The sequence below is a fragment of the Ascaphus truei genome, chromosome 19 (assembly GCF_040206685.1).
Source record: "Ascaphus truei isolate aAscTru1 chromosome 19, aAscTru1.hap1, whole genome shotgun sequence".
Taxonomy (NCBI): domain Eukaryota; kingdom Metazoa; phylum Chordata; class Amphibia; order Anura; family Ascaphidae; genus Ascaphus; species Ascaphus truei.
The window spans coordinates 33,152,114-33,170,355 of record NC_134501.1 but is presented as its reverse complement, the minus strand read 5'-3'; the positions used below and the strand labels follow the sequence as shown (position 1 = coordinate 33,170,355).

The following is an 18,242-nucleotide window of genomic DNA, read 5'->3' as shown; positions in this document are numbered from 1 at the left end:
GTATAGCCTAACATTTTACCCCTTTCACTCCCCAACTGTGCAATAATAGAAAAATGTGGTATTTCCGGTATAGTACTGTATAATCAGCTGCTGAGTAAGTAACTGATAGATAACACCTAAAATAGTATTAAGAAATCAATAGAAATATAAAATAACAATAAAGAAATATAAATCAGGGTTACAAATGTAAATATAAACACGTGTCTTGGGAAATGCATGCGCTTTTATTTTTAGAGGGTACCTCACAACGCTCACAATGTACACACACACACACACGTCTTTATTGCATGCATAAAATATATATCTATTGTATTTATTTATACAGAGAAATAGACATCCTTGTATTTTTGAGGGGGGGTCTGCATTGCCCACTGTACACTCGACGCCTCCAGAACTACAACTCCCGGCGTGCACCATGCGCGCCGCGCCCTCCTCGTGCCCCCTCTCTCTCTCCCTGAGGCCCCGCCCTCCCTCATTGGCGTGTGGGCGTGGCTTGCCGCGCTGGAGGGCGGTGGCGGCTGGAGGGCGGGAGTCGGTTAACAGGCGGAGGGCGCGCGCTTCGGGGAGCCGCTACAGTAGAACCCGGTGCTGGGTAAGAGCAGCCCCCCCTCCCCCGGGGGGCGGGGTGTTAGCGGCGGCCGGCGAAGGCCCCGCCATCTCCTCAGGAGCCGGGAGCTTCCAAGGGCTGGGGCGAGCCGGGTGCCACAGGCCGCGGCCTGCGCTGGGACCTCCGGGGGGGAAGGGTGCCGCCCACCTTCCCCCTCATGTCACTGGGAGGCTGGGACACCCTGTCCCGGTGCGGGGCCTGCCACACAGCCAGGCGGGGGGAGGGTGTCCCCCCTCTCCGGTCACAGGACGCGAGGTGTCAGCGGAGTGACACTTTCCTCCCCGGGTGTGTGAGACTGCCAATGAATTAAATGCATGCCGGGCCTCACCCCCAGGGTGGCTGCACCGTCTTGATTGCTCCCGGGGTCACATGTTATGTTGTGCAGACCCCCACACTTTCTGCGTGTGTGTGCTGTGTGTAATGTGCAGACCCCCACACTTTCTGCGTGTGTGTGCTGTGTGTAATGTGCAGACCCCCACACTTCCAGCGTGTGTGTGCTGTGTGTAATGTGCAGACCCCCACACTTCCAGCGTGTGTGTGCTGTGTGTAATGTGCAGACCCCCACACTTCCAGCGTGTGTGTGTGAGCGGTCCAGTGAATGCTTTTTGTTGTAGTGGCAATGGGTGAGCAGTGCAGGATCTATCTCCTCCTCTGGGATCTCCCCCACCCGCATGTAATGAATAGGCGCAGCTTTGTATTACCGGGGTTATATTTTTAGCACTCCCTTTTTGCTGCTCCAACCACGTGTTTCGACCTCGCCCTTCTCTCTCCCCCACCACCCCCCCCCCCAATCCCCCAATCCCCCAATCTTCTTCACCACGAGCCCATTAAAACTAATATTTGAATCCCCAAAGAGAACCTGTTTGCAACTTTCTAGGGTTCATTCCCATTGCTTGTAACTTGTAGCACTGCAAAATGATGATTAATATTAGAATTTTTTGGGGGGACAAGTATAAACTGGCTACTGTCTTGTGCTTTCATACATTAGTTTTGTTTATTAATTGCGTAAACTATAAATATACAATTAGTACGTCGCCAAGTTAGCATTTAATGAAGGTTGAACGCGAAGGACATGCATTTTTTTTCCAATCTGATATATATAAAAAATGCATAATGTCAGTCACAGGACGCAAAGTTTCAATGGAGCTAGACTGCAGTTGCTTTGATATCCTATGTATCAAAGTTGTTTTTGTTTTAAGGAATTTCAGCTTTTTGGTGTTCGAAGTGATCGTATTTGGAGGGCCGCTGCACGGTAACCACTGACTAAGTCTGCGCTTATAGTGCCCGCCAAGTCGCTCGAAAACAAAACCATTGACTCCGTCGCCAGCGCTTATAGTAAGCGCGACAGTGACGTCGCGGAAAATTTTTTGGTAGCGGGTTAAATATGATTTTTTTAGAGACTGTCGCCACATGTGAAAGTCTCTGAACCAATCAATCACCCTGTCGCCAGCGACATCGCCGAAAGTTAAACTATAAGGCTAAGGCCCTGCTCCCTCCGTCAGCGCTCCCGCACTGCAGACAGGCGGGGCGCTGACATACACAGACCGCGATATGCGGTCTGTAGGGAGCGGGAGGGGGGGCGTGGCTTGAGCGGAGGGACCCGCTACTCTCCCTCCCCTCCACGGGCTCGGGCTGGAGCTGCTGATGGAAGTAATCACAAGCAATACACGCAGGCACTCACACACACACACACACACAGGCAGGCAGGCACTCATACACATACACACACACACAGAGGCAGGCACTCACGCACTCAGACACACACAGACACGCACTCACGCTGCTTTCACTCCACACTCCTCCCCGCTCCCAGAAGCCTCTCCTCCTCCCGAAGCCTCCCCTCATTGGCTCACAGCCACACCACGTGACGCGTCGAAGCTAGGGATTACAATTCTCTTGTATCCCCTAGCGGCTGACGCGTCACAGTGTGTAGTGAGCTGTGCAGCCAGGGGGGACCGGGACCGGCTCGGGAGGATTCCCCTGCTAGTGGGGAAAGCCCGTGCAGCCGCCCACGCCGCCGGGCGCAGCGGTTCCCAGCCCTAACTTTTGCAGGTGACGTCATCCGTCGCGGGTACTATACGCGCGGCCTAAGCAGTGTTTTGAAACGGGCTCCGAGAACACTTGGGTTCCCTGCGATTTTCTTGTTATTTGAATATTGTTCCAAATACACAATAATTTACAATGTATCTGATATCAGACGCGCTATTAGAGAGGGTTGAGGTTCCTTACAATGCGTCTGATCTCTCAGGCGCGTTATTAGGCTACGGCCCCAGTGCCTGCGCTGCACGCGCGCCTGAGAGGCTGGCGGCGCATGCAGCCGACTTCCCTGGCCTGCAGGAGGAAAGATGGGGGGGGGGGGGGAAGTGTGACGAGGGCGTGGCCGTGACATCACCCGGCAGGTTTTCCCTCATTGGCTGAACTGCCCGGGGGCGTGGCCTAGCGCTCAGTCGCTACTTCTCACAATTTTAATGAGTCTGAAAAAGGCGCAGCGGGCCCTATGGAGGGGCGGCTCTTGTCCCCGCCATAGAGAGCGCTGCAAGAGCCAGTGAGGACCAAGGCTTAGAGTGGGTTGGGGATCCTTGCAATGCATCTGATCTCAGACGCGCTATTAGAGAGCGTTGGGGTTCCTCAGAATTTTACTATATAATTATAAGCTGCCTTAACCAAAAAAAGGTTAAAAAAAAAAAACCTGATCTAGAGTTTTGTAAAACCATGCTGCTGAATCAGGAGGCCATGTGACAGACTTCTATCAACTTTTTACTGCATGTTTACAGGAAAGACTAAAACAGAAACCGGGCAGGTCCTCCTACAACAAGCAAAATAAACTGAAGGATGTGAACATCTATTGCCAGAGACTAGTGTTTTCTCTTATTTAGTATGTTACACTCCAGCGCTGCGTTGCTTGTTTTCTTACACACCTTCCCTATTTAAAAGTGAATATGGCGCATTGTATAAAAATGTGTGTTGCTATACACTTCCAACTGACATTCAAAGACAAAAAACAAAGTTACAGTGAAGCTGGCCATCTCCTTCAGTTTATCAGGGAAACTCCCTGGTGATTAGCAGGTTTAGTGGTTTTCTACTTTCTCCCTCATAAAAGTTCTCTAATACTAACACAAATCATTTTAAAGGTAGAAATTCCCCTTACCTCCTGGTCAGATTGAGGGGGAATCCCAGTTACTGTCTCATACTTCATTGTGAAATGTATGTACTGTATATCTTTATTGCGCCATTAATGTACGTCACAGCATTAATACATGTGATAATCATACAAATAACACATAATGGGAAGAAGCGCTTTCAGACATAAGTGACATTAAGTGCCCCGGAGAGCTTACAATCTAATTGGTAAGAGGAACAATGTACAGACACAGTAGGAAGATGTTCTGCAAGGGGACAAGGTTTATGTATGGTGTGTAAAGTATCAGCCATGGAGTTACTCATGCTTCGTTAAGGAGGTGTGTTTTAAGGTGGGTCTTAAAGGTGGATAGAGATCCACTTCATTGATCCTATTTTAGAGACTTTTTTTTTGTTGTTGCTGGGATTAGAAATGGCAGCAATGTAGTATACAGTATGTATGTATGTATGTATGTTTGTCTACTTTAACGTGTTTTATCTTTATAAAGTGCTTAATCGGCCTATAACAGCCATGCCTGCATAGTTGCCTGATTTCAATGTAATTGTGATTATTGTATTCCTGCCTTCATATTTAAAGCAACAATTGTTGTCAACAACCGTGTTGGTTTTTTTTTTGTTTTTTTTTTTGCTTCTAGAACGGTTCTCGTCCGTTTTAATGCTTGTTTTTATTTTTCAACTCTAATTCCGTGTTCAAAAAATTAGGTGTCTGGGAGGTTAAAATGAAGCATGGTGAAAACATCAGAAAGCTAGATATTCCCTCTTTCTTTTTTTTTTTTCTTTTTTTTTTTTTTTTTAAACCCTAGCAACTTTTTTTTTTTGTAGTAATAATAATAATTAAAAAAAAAAAGGTTATTTGAGGGACAGCATAGTAACATTGAGTTAAACCAGGTGTAGCCACCTCCAGTCCTCGAAAGCTACCAACAGGTCAGGTTTTGTATTGTATGTCTTTATATATATAGCGCCATTAATGTACATAGCGCTTCGCAGTAGTAATACACGTGGTAATCAAATAAATAACAGATCATGGGAATAAGGGCTTTAGACATAAAAGTAACATTAAGGAAGAGGAGTCCCTGCCCCGAGGAGCTTACATTCTAATTGGTAGGTAGGGAGAACGTACAGAGACAGTAGGAGGGAGATCTGGTAAGTGCGTCTGCAGGGGGCCAAGCTTTATGTATCGTGTTCAGAATATCCACAGTGCTATTCATATGCTTCTTTAAGCAAATGTGTCTTAAGGTGGGTCTTAAAGGTGGATAGAGAGGGGTGCTAGTCTGGTACTGAGGGGAAGGGCATTCCAGAGGTGTTGGGCAGTCAGTGAAAAGGGTTTAAGGCGGGAGATCAGGATATCTGTGCTTCAGCACAGGAGGTGCACTAATTGAAAACCTGAGTTGTTGGCAGCCCTTGAGGACTGGAGTTGGCCACCACGGAGTTAAATTCATATGCGCCTGGGGTTGATTGAATTGCAGCTGCACAACATTTATACATATTTTAACTATAAAAGAACTCTTGAAACTAGACCGTTTCATGTGACTGCGTGCTTTCTTTACTGCAACTGTACTCATGCTACAAAGCAACTGTCTTAGGCTGAGCTTATACTGTGTGCGTTGGCGCGTGCACACAGTGCAAGATCCCTTGAGGCAGCTCCATGATGTCATGGCCATGTCCCTCCCCCCACCAATCGCCTCCTACACTGAGCACAGATCGCTTGTGCTACTGCAGCAAGAGCTCACACTCTCGCAAGCAAGCAGAGTGTATGAGCTCGGCCTTGTATTTCACTTCTAGTGCTGATCTCTACCTGTTTTTTACTTTCTAAGGCCTCGGCCATGCTCCATGCTGGCGTGCTGAGGCACAGGGAAAGCGGGTGCTTTCCCTGGCCTTGCGGTTGCTTACCGCACATGCTGTCAGTGGGCCGTCAGGGGGCGGGTGCGTCACTGGCCGGGGGCGGGCCAGTGACGTCACGGAGCTGGTTCGCCCTCATTGGGCGAACCGCTCACGTGACCGGCCTGTCGTGCCGGCAAGTGGGGGAATTTTAAATTCCCCTAAGACCTGCGCTTGCGGAAGCGCAGGTGAGCCCCTACTAATGCCGCTCTAATTGCGGCTGTAGGGGCTCAGTGCTGAGCGGGAGCGCGCGTCAGCACGCTTCCGCCAGCAAGCGCTAAACATGGCCAAGGCCTTACTGCCCTCTAACCCGGTGTAATACACTATTGGGCAGTCCACCTTTCAGTCAGATATTTGAGAGGTGGCCCAAGCAGTTTCTTTATGGAGATGTCCAATGGTTTTGTGTTCCCCATTGTTACGGAAGATAGAGTGGCTGGGAAACCACCTGGGGACATGGTCCCATATCATGGAGCTAAAGAATGTGCTCACCTCTCTGAAATGTATGTAGAAGTTTACAGCGACATTACAAACAATGTACATTGAATATATTATGTAACTAGTGTTGGGGCTTAAAGCATGGATTGCATTTTATTATACTTTGCTTGAGACCCCCTGCCATCTGTGTGACTGGTAACTATCTCCCAGGTCTTAAAATGGATTACTTCCAATAATGCAGCTATTGTCTTTGCATTGCTCTAAGGCAGGCTGCGCAACCTGGGGGTGCGATATTCTCTGTGGGGGGCAGGTTACAGAGAAGGGGAATCTTTGTCCCCGAAACGGTCGTTGCCCCCCCTATAATATATCACCTTTACCGTACCGTATGTTATACGTCTTTTTTTTTTGTCTACTGCTTTTTCTTTTTCCCCTATGGTTGTTATTCCCCATCCCCAGGGTTTTCCCCCACCTCCCTCCCTCTCCAGACTTGTGATTTTTTGTTTTGCCCTCCTTTTTCATGTTCGCTCCCTCCTAGCCTACAAAAGGGTTGGCTTATGTTATACCGTACATTGATTCAATACATTACTGTTAGTTTTCTATTGATGTCTTTGACTTATTTTTTCATTTTTTGAGTGCTGGGAACCATCATATCTATTTATGTTTAGTGATATATTTTATCATTCAGTCCTTGTTATTGCACAGTAGTTTGCTAAGCAATGCCTTGCAAACTCCTGTCACTAAGGGAGATTTTCAATAGGCTCTGAAGCATAGCCTCTTAAGTATGTTCCCTGCTTGGGTGCCATGTGCTTACTTTAATAACTCTGTTTATTTTTTACAAAATTGCCTTTTTTATTTTTAATATCTGATATTTCACCGTCAAATGTTTCGGCTGTTTTGCGTGTTGGGTATATAGCTGGGTTTTTGTCTTTTTTTTTTTATTCATTTATTTATTAGATAATACTGTCTGCATTTTTTTTTCAACTCCTTATGCCAGTTTTAATTTTAATATCCATTCCTTCTTTTGAAACCGGCTCTAACATTGGGGGGCTCTAACATCGGTAAGAGTACGAGGGCCCATCTTCCGTGGGTTACAACTGACCTTATAGTGCTCTACCATTTCAGGGATGCCTTGTGGAAAAGCCTCAAAGTAACTGGCACTAACAAGGATCCCAATCACTACAGATGCCCGCGGAAAATGTGCACAAGGCAAAAAAGGCATGCAAAAGCACAATATTACTCTGACGATCTCCTCCAGAATACATCAAACCCAGCTAACTTCTGGAAGGTTATCAACAATATATTCCAGCCTTCTAGCCGTCAACAACCAAGTAATATCACTAAGAGGGATATTACTCTGACAACCCCCACTGACATTGCAAATGCATTCAATGATTACTTTGTGGGGTGTGCTACTAACTTATTAGCGAAACGCAACCCAAACCACAAACCTGAATCTCATCCTGGGAGCACCCATATAGCCCCACCCTCTCCCAACACTGCTCGCAATTTTCAATTTGTCCCAGTATTCAAAGAGGAGATTACACAAGCGCTTCGCAAATTAAAACTAAGCAGCCAATGTGGACCTGACTTACTACAATCTAAGTTCCTAAGACTTGGTGCCCCAGCCATTGCCAACCAATTGCTTCCAGAGTCAACTCTATTCTGTCTGCTGGCCATATCCCTAAGGCTTTGGTCCCGCTGCGTCCGGCGGCCGCGTGCGCGTTCCTCACTAGCAGGGGTATCCTTCTTGAGCCGGTCCCAGTCACCAGTGGCTGCACGGCTCTCAACGCGCTGTGACGCGTCAGCCGGCAGGGGGTGCAAGAAAATTGTGATCCCGAGCGGTGACTCGTCACGTGGTGCGCTGATTAGCCTATCAGCGGCGGCAGCGGGAGCTGTCAGAGAGCTTCCTCCACAAGGTAGTGTGTGTGTGTGTGTGTGTCATTTGTGGGGGGAGGGGGAGGGAGCGGGAGCTGCTTACCTTCCAGCAGCCCACAGCAGCTCCCTCCGGGAGCCCGTGGAGGGAGGGGGGGAATAGCGGGTCCCTCCGCTCAAACCACGGCCGCAGCTCCCTACAGACCGCAGATAGCGGGTCTGTGCCTCAGCACGCTGCCTGTATGCAGTGCGGGCGTGCTGACTGAGGGAGCGGGGCCGTAGCCTAAGACTTGGAAAACTGCCAGAGTTGTCCCAATCTTCAAAAGTTGGGACAAAAACACTGTCACAAACTACAGGCCAATCTCTCTTCGCCCAATTCTATCCAAAGTCATGGAAAAATGTGTCCACTCCCAATTAAGTGATTACTATATCAAGACAAATTTCCCTAGCCAATTCCAATCTGGCTTTCGCCCCAAACACTCCACGGTAACTACCCTGCTAAAAGTTTGCAATGAAATCCAGTGTGGAATGGAACGGGGTCAACTCACTGGTGCAATATTCCTAGATTTTGCAAAGGCTTTTGATACTGTTGATCATGTTATCATGCTCTGGAATAGGGGAGCATGCTTTAAACTGGTTTCATTCCTACCTATCAGGTAGATCCCAACATGTGTCCATCTCCGGTTCGAACGCCAACCCCCTGTATATCACCTGTGGTGTCCCGCAACGCTCTGTTCTGGGGCCCTTACTCTTCTCAGTGTTCATCAATGATCTTCCCACAGCTTGTAAGGGAGCCTCTACACATGTATGCAGATAACCCAATCTTATATGCACATAGCCCTAGCGCCTCCGACCTTGAACACATACTTCAATCTGACTTTTTGAGACTTGAAAATTGGATTTCCCAAAACAAACTGTTTTTAAACACTGACAAGACTGTAACAATGGTATTTGGGGCCAAGGCTAAATGTTTAAAGCTTGCAGTGACTGAGCTCCAGATCAGAACCAACGCTAATACCACCCTAACTCCTGTCACTAGTTTTAAATACCTGGGAATATGGTTTGACTCCCACTTAACATTCGGGATGCACATTGATGCCCTGACATCCAAAACCTATGCCAAACTAGGTGTATTTTACAGGAAAAAATCCTCCCTAAGTCTGCTGGTCAGAAAGCGTATCGCACAGCAGATGTCCATGATCGACTATGGGGACATAGTATACTGCTTGGGACCCCAAACCCACCTTAACAAACTTGACACCCTCTACAATTTAATGTGCCGTTTTGTTCTCCAATGCAACTACAACACACATCACTGTGAAAAGCTCAAAGAACTGGATTGGTCATCACTTGAGTCTAGGCGCAAAGTTCATCTTTCCTGTCTTGCTTTCAAATACTTTCTAGACCAGCAAACCATCTATCTGAACAAGCTCATCACCCCTACCACATGCAGCAATTATCAACTGAGATCTGTCTCCAAACAACTGTTCATGGTCCCAAGGTTCAACAAAATATCCGGCCGCTCCTTCTCTTACCGTGCTCCCCAAAACTGGAACAATCTACCGGAGACTCTCACATCCTCCACCAGTTCCGTGACACGTTCGCCACGCCCCAAACGCCACTACCCAACTCCTGCAGCTAAGCTCGCGGCCGTAGTATCCACCCTGACCTCAGACTTACTCTGGAAGCTCTGACTAATGTGTTACTTAGTAATATAAAGTTACATATTAGCTGCAGCATTACACTGACTGCAGCATTATCGGAAGGCGGCCATTTCATTAGGCACACTCAGGATTTTTACAGATTTATAACAGGAGCACCAAATGATTGCCAACTTGGGTTAGAATTATACATTCACATGCTTTACATATTTTTTAAAAAAAATGGGGGGGGGGGGGATGTTGTATTCAGAGCTGCCGAGAGTGGAATCGGGCCCCGGCGAAAAAAATATTTCAGGCCCCCCTACAGCTTTTCTATCTCCCGCACTTAGCTGCCGCCCTCCTCCTTCGCTGCGGACGTCACCAACGTGCCATGGCAACAGGACGCAGTGTGACGTCCGGGCGTCATTTGACGCTGCGGATCAGGAGGGCGGCAGCCAGGAGTGACAAATGATACTACCAATGATACATATGCAACCTAGTCGGTCCCCCTTTTGGACTGTTGGTCCCCGTCATTTTGTACCCGTTTCCCCCCCCCCCCCCCCTCGTTTGCCCTTGTAGTATTGCTGCTTTAAAATATAAGCACCATTGAGGTTTCTAAGGCCCAGATTATAGTAAGCACGATGGCGCGTGCGATTTCTACAGCTGATACGGGCCGGTCATAGTGCGCGCGGGCGTGATGCAGAGCGACCACGCAACAGATCTTTCAAAAGGCAAATCAATATTTTTTTTGCGCCGCGTCACCTGGGCGGTTCAGCCAATGAGGGCAAACAAGCCCGGTGAAGCCTCATCGCCTCCATCCAGTGCACCCATCGTTCGCCTTCTTAGCCTAAGGTACACTTTGACAGCCTTGGTTATTGCTTAATTAGTGAAATTTAGCATTTGCCATGATACGTTGTACAGGCATACCGCGCATTAACGTACGCAATGGGCCCAGAGCATGCATGTAAAGCGAAAATGAACTTAAAGTGAAGTACTACCTTTTTCCCACTTATCGCTGCTTCGGTACTGGTAGGGAGCCGGTATTGCTGAATAATTGATTTAGACGACATCCCCATTTAGAGGCCCCTATAAAATGTAATTTGATATTAATAAGAAAAGAAAAAAGCGGTGCACAGCCAGGTAGTCAGGTGGTAAAAATGTAGTATTCTTTATTCAAAAAATGAACATCACACAAGGGAGTTGTGCAACCTCCTACGCGTTTCAGATTTAATCTCCTTTAACAAGGAAGAAAAATGAATCCACGCTCATGCTTCCTAAAATGTTGATCTTGAAATAGATCCGCTCTCCCCTTTTGCTGAGGTGAAGGCACCCCTCCTTCACCAAGGTCCGCTGTGGGAAGGCTCCAACGACGGATGGACGTGCAGAAAGAAGGCACAGAAGCGCACCAAGGGTCAAGATAAATGTATTGAACACACAAAACAATTGCAAGTAGTAACTTACATGTATAATAAAATTAGTCCAGTAGAAGACAGTGCACGGACATCTGGCACAAGTAGATGGTAGATACAGGGGTAAACGCCGAGGCTCACGGATCAGTCCCGCGTGCTGGGACCAACTGGCTCGGCAATACTCGGATGGTACTTCGGGGTTGCGTCCTCGCGATACCCATATGGAGTAGTTCACCGCAATCGCCGTGTCTCTACAGCGCTACTCCCACTCGGAGTTAGCCGGATAGAAACGGCTCAGAGCTCCGTGGGGAGGCTGTAAGCTGGACAACTGAGTGTCTGGATGTCTGTCTTTGCACTGAGTGCACTCCAACACGTTTCACACACTCCAGTGCTTCATCAGGCATAAGTTTGGGACACCTATAGGGGGCCTTGTGATCACAAGCCTAGATCAGTTCAATATACTAAGGTATATGTGGAGTGATAGTACTTAAGACCCCCTATAGGTGTCCCAAACATCCGCCTGATGAAGCACCGGAGTGTGTGAAAAGCGTGCGGAGTTCACTCAGCGCAAAGACAGACATCCAGACACTCAGTTGTCCAGCTTACAGCCTCCCCACGGAGCTCTGTGCCGTTTCTATCCGGCTAACTCCGAGTGGGAGTAGCGCTGTAGCTGTAGAGATACAGCGATTGCGGTGGACTGCTCCATACGGGTATCGCGAGAGGACGCAACCCGGAAGTACCATCCGAGTATTGCCGAGCCAGTTGGTCCCAGCGCGCGGGACTGATCCGTGAGCCTCGGCGTTTATCCCTGTGTCTACCATCTACTTGTGCCAGATGTCCGTGCACTGTCTTCTACTGGACTAATTTTATTATACATGTAAGTTACTCCTTTTAACAAGGAGTATAAAAATATAGTGCCAAGGACCCTCCTTAAATACATATCCAAAGTAACCTTTCCAAATTGCATTTCGCATCAAAATCTTTTAGAGTGGCTGGTGCTTGGCAGCTTGTTTAGAGCACTAGTAAGATGGGGGGGGGGGGGGGGGTTGGGGGTGCAAGTCCCCCTTCCTGGCATTAATGGGGTGTCCCCAGGGATTGTGGATGGCCTTTTGGGTTGGTGTGGACGGCTTCTCTGTCTGCCGGTTAACCTGCCCTTGTCTCCGTTCTCGTGCGGGGGGTGGTGCCTAGTGCTCTGCCATCCTTGCTGTGCTCAGGTTTCACTGTTCTCGTGCTGACGTGCGTGGGCAACCATACGCGCACTCCGGCGGTGACATCATGCACAGATCCGATTTTGGCGTAAAATTCAATTTGGAAAGGTTACTTTGGGTATGTATTTAAGGAGGGTCCATGGCACTGTATTTTTATACTCCTTGTTAAAGGACATTACGTCCGAAACGCGTAGGAGGTTGCACACAATACTACAGTTTTACCACCTGGCTCCCTGGCAGTGCGCTGCTTTTTTCTTCTTGGGCTATTGGATTTCTACATTTGCAGCTGGACACGCCATCAAAGACGCGTGGAAGCTATGGGGTGGGTAAGATTTATTCAATTGTTATTTGAAGAGTGCTCTTTAATTGCAGTATTGATTTAGTTTTTCTCCAATTAGAACTTCAAGTGGATTTATCACCCTGATTGTTTTCTTCAGGAGATATTATGCTCATCTCACTGGTTCATCACTCAATTGCCACTCCATACTAGAGTCTTACTCCTGAGTCTCAATTATAAGGATTATTGAAATATATATTCCAAAACCATTGGAGCACCCAATTTCTCATATGTATATGATATTAATAAGAAGCCATATATTTGCTTTTAGTATAGTTAGTTAATTTAATCTATTTGGGTGCCTTATGAAGTTGCCACTACTTCATGTGGTCTGACTATCCATGGGGCCCTTTGCTGTAGTGGTTACGTCAGGGCCCTTTACAGCACTTTCTAGGGAAGCTCTAGCTCGATCTGGCACGCAGGGAAATGGAAGAGGACTCTTCTGTTTTCAGTGACGCCGCAATCGCTTGATCGCTCGTAGTAGTGGTCATGTGATCGAGGAGTGCCGCGGCCCCTCAGACACCCAAAAGGTTATTGAATCCAATTGGGTTGTTACATTTCTTGTAAATATTTTTTTTTTCTTGTCCGTCTTTGAGAAATTGCACCTCCTAAATTTGCCCATTCAGACTTCCTGGGCACTTGAACTTCTTGAGCAGTTGATGCACTTTGACTCAAAAGGTTTGGATTAGATTTAGCAGCTGTACTGATTTGCAAACATTTCCTTGTGAGAATGTTGTTATGGAGCAGTGTTTGTAGTGCTGAGTGGCACATTTTGTAATTTTAGTTCTACTGATATCTGCAACCAAGGATGGAATTTTCCCTGGCACCTTGTTGCCTAGGCGCCTAAAACTTTGTCCGTGTCGTGCCGCAGAGCTGAATGACCGACCTGTCTGTCATCGCTGGACATCAAAGCGGCGGTGACAACTATCGGGTCATTCAGCACTGTGTGAGGGGAGAGCTTGAGGACTCTGTCCCGCTGCTCTCAATGCGGTCAGTGTCAAGTGGAGGAGTTTCAATGGGCTGCATGGAAGGACGTGTAATGGAGGCTCAGGGCAACCTTTATTCATGCTAATGCTATTAACTCACCTATGTTTGTGAGTCTAATATGTGAGTTTTAAACATTTTTATTACTTCATTATACAGTTTTACACTGCGCATTATTTTCTCTTTTTGAAGTCTAACCATTCGTAGAGGACATAGTGTCATCTACTTCAGGAAAGTTTTAAATTCACCTTCAATATCCATGTGTGAAAAAGTATGTGAACCTTTTAGATTCAGTACCTCTTGAGCAGCAATAACTTCAACTAACTGTTTCCTGTAACTGCTGGTCAGTCATCGGTTTTGAGGAATTTTGGCCCATTCCTCTCTACAGAACTGTTTCAACTGACATTTGAGTACTACCTTACATGGACAGCTCACTTCAGGTCCTGCCACGACATTTTGATGGGGTTTAGGTCCGGACTTCAACAACGACATTTTAAAATGCGGAATATTTTCTTCTGCAGCCATTCTGTTGTAGATCTGCTTGAATGTTTAGGATCATTGTCTTGCTGAATGACCCACTTTCACGCCAGCTCACAGACAGATGGCCTGACATTCTCCTCTAGAATCTTCTGATACAATGTAGAATTCATGGTTGTGTCAGTGATGGCAAGATGGCCAGGTCCTCGGGCTGCAGCCCCAAACCATCACTCTTCAACCACCATGCTTGACGGTTGGGATGAGGTTCTTCTGTTCGAACGCAGTTTTGGTTTTCGCCAAGCATAACTTTTCTCATTGAGACCAAAAAGTTCTACCTTTTGACTCGTCTGTCCGGAGAACTTTGTTCCTGAAATCTTGTGGATCATCTATTTGCTCTTTGGCGAACTTCCGACAACAGCAATGTTCTTTTTAGAGAACAATGGTTTCTTCCTGGCTATCCTTCAATGAACACCATTCTTGTACAGTCTTTTTCTGATGGTTGTCATGGACACTCACATTAGCCAAGGCGAGAATGGTCTGCAGATCCTTGGATGTTAGTTACTATGGGGTCTTTTGTGATTTCCTTGATGATTTGACGGTTTGTTCTTGGTGAAACTTTGGTAGGACGACCGCTCCTGGGCAGAGTGACTGTGGTCTTGAACTTTCTCCATTTGTCCGACAGTGGATTTGTGGAGCCCCAAATCCTTAGAAATGGTATTGTAATTAATGGTTTTAACTAATGAGCATTCATTTCTGCTTTCTGATGTCCTCCGATTTTTATTTTGATCGTGGCGTGGTGTTACCACTCGCCTGTATGGTGCAGACCAAACTCTCAAAGTTTCTGATCTTTATATAGGGTGGGACCTACCAAACACACCTGAAGAACTACCTAATTATTTAAACACCTGATTGTTATCCTCTATAATTTAGCTGATGAAACCAGGGTTTCACTTACTTTTGCACATAACCTGACTCTTATTTACTAATTGATTGTCTAATTCATGCATCATTTTGTTTCAAAAGACAAGGAATTGGTTAATATAAAACTTATTGGATATTTAAGAAAATACTTTTTGATTCAAGGTGTGTGTGTCCGTGTCCGTGTCCAAAAGTGTACTCAGCGCTTCACAAAGAATACAGTACAGGGATTTATAATACAATAAGTGCAGCAAAATCAGACAATAGGAAAGGAAATCCCTGCCCCGAAGAGCTTACAATCTAAGTGGTATGTTGGGAGTAAACAGAGAGAGCAGGTGAAGGAATAAGTGCAGTATATGGCAACGATTGGCCCCAATGGTTGGTAGGAGCGACTGTGGGACAGCAGGTGAGGGAATAAGTGCAGTGCTTGGCCACAATGGTTGGTAGAAGTGACTGGGTGTGGGACGGCAGCCATGAGAGCAGGCTGTTAGAATGCTTGGTTTGTCATGGAAAAACTGGCATTTCCGTAATTATCATTGCGGTTCACCAACTTTTTCTCGCCGCTGTATTTTTCACGAACTGGTTTGTTATATTCCTAAAAATGAGCCAAAAAACTTAAATGAATATGGCTGCTAGGTCTTTCTCAGTGACCGTAGACTTCAAATAACCTTATCCAGAAAGATCAAGCTCTTTGGGGCAGGGAATCCTTTTATTATTGTGGGTTTTTTTTGTTTTTTTTAAATGTATGAAGTGCTTATTCCCATTGTTATATTATGTCCATCCATGTAAATTGCCATGTACATGAATTGCACCATATAAATAGATAAACACACGCGCACACACACACCTTGTCTAATGAGATTCTTTGTTTTATCTTTGATTTCTGTATGAGAAATAGCTCTGTGCTGCTTAGTGGAGAAAGTGGAAATAAATACCAGGATTTATGTGAATACTCTACTGAGGGCTTTGTATAAACATGAAGGTGAAAAAAAACAAGATTGGAAATCTGCTTTGGGCAAGACATGAGCTCACTTTCACATACAAAGTCATACAAGAATCCTGAAGGTGCAGGCCCCCTCCCCCCAAAAATTGGGACTTGCTTTGAATCTTCTTGCATGCCCTTCTTTTACATGTATAATTGCCGTCACTAACCTCTGTACATGTGTTCTTACAGATTCCAGCTGTGAGTGAGCGTTCAGAATGGGAGAGAAACCGATTTGGGAGCAAATTGGATCAGGCTTCGTACAACATTACTACCAACTGTTTGACAATGACAGGAACCAATTGGCAGCAATATATGTGAGTATAGTCTGTTTTGTGATGCATTTCGCACTAATGAAGCCCCCATGTTTCACAATGTCTCACAGCTGCTCAACACTTCCATGCTTGATTGAGGATAAAATTGCAATCACATTGCCTGGCCATTTGATACTGTGTGGTATCTGTGTGTAATATTTTCCTCTGCATTTAAGATGGTCTGCTTACTCTTGTGATTGGTACTCGGTGATCACATGATCGATACGTCACAGCGCCCCTGGCATGGCAACTCTGACAAAATCTTTGGGGTGCTTTCCGACACCAAAATAAACTAGTAACTTAATGGTGCAGTTTCACCCAGGACCAGTGTTGTGTTGAAAAAGTAGCTGAGTGTTACGAACAATGCCGTTGAACCATGTGAACCTGTATAAATCCCACTGTCGACTCTCATTGTGACCATGGGCAAATCACCAAATCTCCCTGTGCCGCAGGCACGAAAATGAGATTTTAAACTCAATGGGTAGGGGTGAAAAATTGCTTGTACTTTGCCGTGTATTCTTGGTGCTGTTTTTTTTTAAATTTATTTTATTTTGTTTAGCATATTTAATATACTCTTGGATACATTCTTAAAGCAGCAATCTTTCATCTGGAGATATTTACCTTTTTATGTGCTTGGGGTAACCCCCTTTGGGCATTACTAGAGCCTTTAGGGGTTAACTGTGTGGGCTCATACAGTAACGCCCCTTCCCTATCACATGGGGCTGGGGTGACTCTACAGACGTTAAGCCCCACCCCCTTTCTGCCTAGAGACTGACATCAGGCTAGGTTATAAATAGAAGGGAGAAGCTTCTAGAACGCAGATCCCAGGGGGAGTTGGAGTAGGGATCTCATTGTGAACAGTTGTGTAAGCCCCTATATATAGGATAGGTTCAGCATCCCTTTTGCTTTCCGTTAGCGTCCCACCAAGATGGTCTTGCATTACTCCCAAGATATGCAGAGACAGACTATGGCCAGAGGGAGATGCCGCAGCCACTAAACCTAGTTGGACCAGCCCCACCGCATGGTCCGTCGCTGGTTCTCACCCAGAAAGCCACGTAGTGGCATACCGCCCTGAAAGCTTGATCGAGGGAGTAGTGCTAGGCCCATCAGGGGCCCCGTGAATATGGTTCGCTATCAGCCCGGCCAGCAGTGGAACTCTATAGGTAGCCTTTTGACTGTAAAGCCAAGGTACCTTCCTACTGGGCTGAGATGGTGGTACCTAGGGAAGCGGCACAAACAGCATATATGTATATTAAATGCGAGACTGTGCTTACAAGATGATAAAGTTGATGTTTGAATAACGTTCCTGGGGCCCATCATCGCCCAGCCTGCACGCTGAATAAGGTAATGCATCATGAGCAGGGAAATGGATTGTCACCCTGTAGTTTCTTGGGTAATAGTGTATACATGAAAAGAAAAAACAGGTAATGCTACAAAAGATCTAAGGGATAATTGATGAAGTTGCAAGCACCGAGTGATTAGTAACACAGAATAAAGAAGAAAACAGGAGCGCAGCTCTCGTGGAATATGTGGAAAGAAGAAAAAAACACAAAATAGTGCAACACCGTATAGCAAAGTGTATAACCATCGTCATGCACTCGCAAGTTCTTTTCAGCATTAGGAATCAATGGTGCAATACAGGATGATGGTCTGTGTATAGGCAAGGATCAAAGTGTGGCTCCGGGATAACTCTGACATGAGACCAACAAAGCATCATTCTATAACACAGCTTTATAGACAGAATGAATAAAATCAATGTACTTGTACATTGGATTAAAGCGTTCTCAACTTAGGCTCCACCAGCAGCAAACGCACAGATAATCTCCCCACTCTGCAGCCTCCAGCGAAGAACAGCCGCGCGCTTCTGAGCCTGAGCGGACCCTGTCCCGCCGGCACCCACATCCCCTGAGAGCTGTTCCAGTGCCTGCCTGCTTGATTCTTCGCTGGAGGCTGCGAAGACATTACGAGAAAATCCTTTTTATTGCATTTAAAAACATTCTCTTTCGCTTAAAAATCTTTCTACACACATCTGAAGTTGCCATC

At 46.3% G+C, this 18,242-nt stretch overlaps 1 protein-coding gene across 1 annotated transcript in view; it reads left to right on the top strand.

Moving 5' to 3' along the window:
• The first annotated feature begins 462 nt into the window (after window positions 1-462).
• The window catches only part of NUTF2 (nuclear transport factor 2), a 31,739-nt gene continuing 13,959 nt past the window's right edge, over window positions 463-18,242 (top strand). Inside the window, exons 1-2 of the mRNA XM_075577104.1 lie at window positions 463-592; window positions 16,078-16,202. Of these exons, the coding sequence (XP_075433219.1) occupies window positions 16,104-16,202 (99 nt within the window). The 5' untranslated portion in view covers window positions 463-592; window positions 16,078-16,103. The remainder of the gene's footprint in view (window positions 593-16,077; window positions 16,203-18,242) is intronic.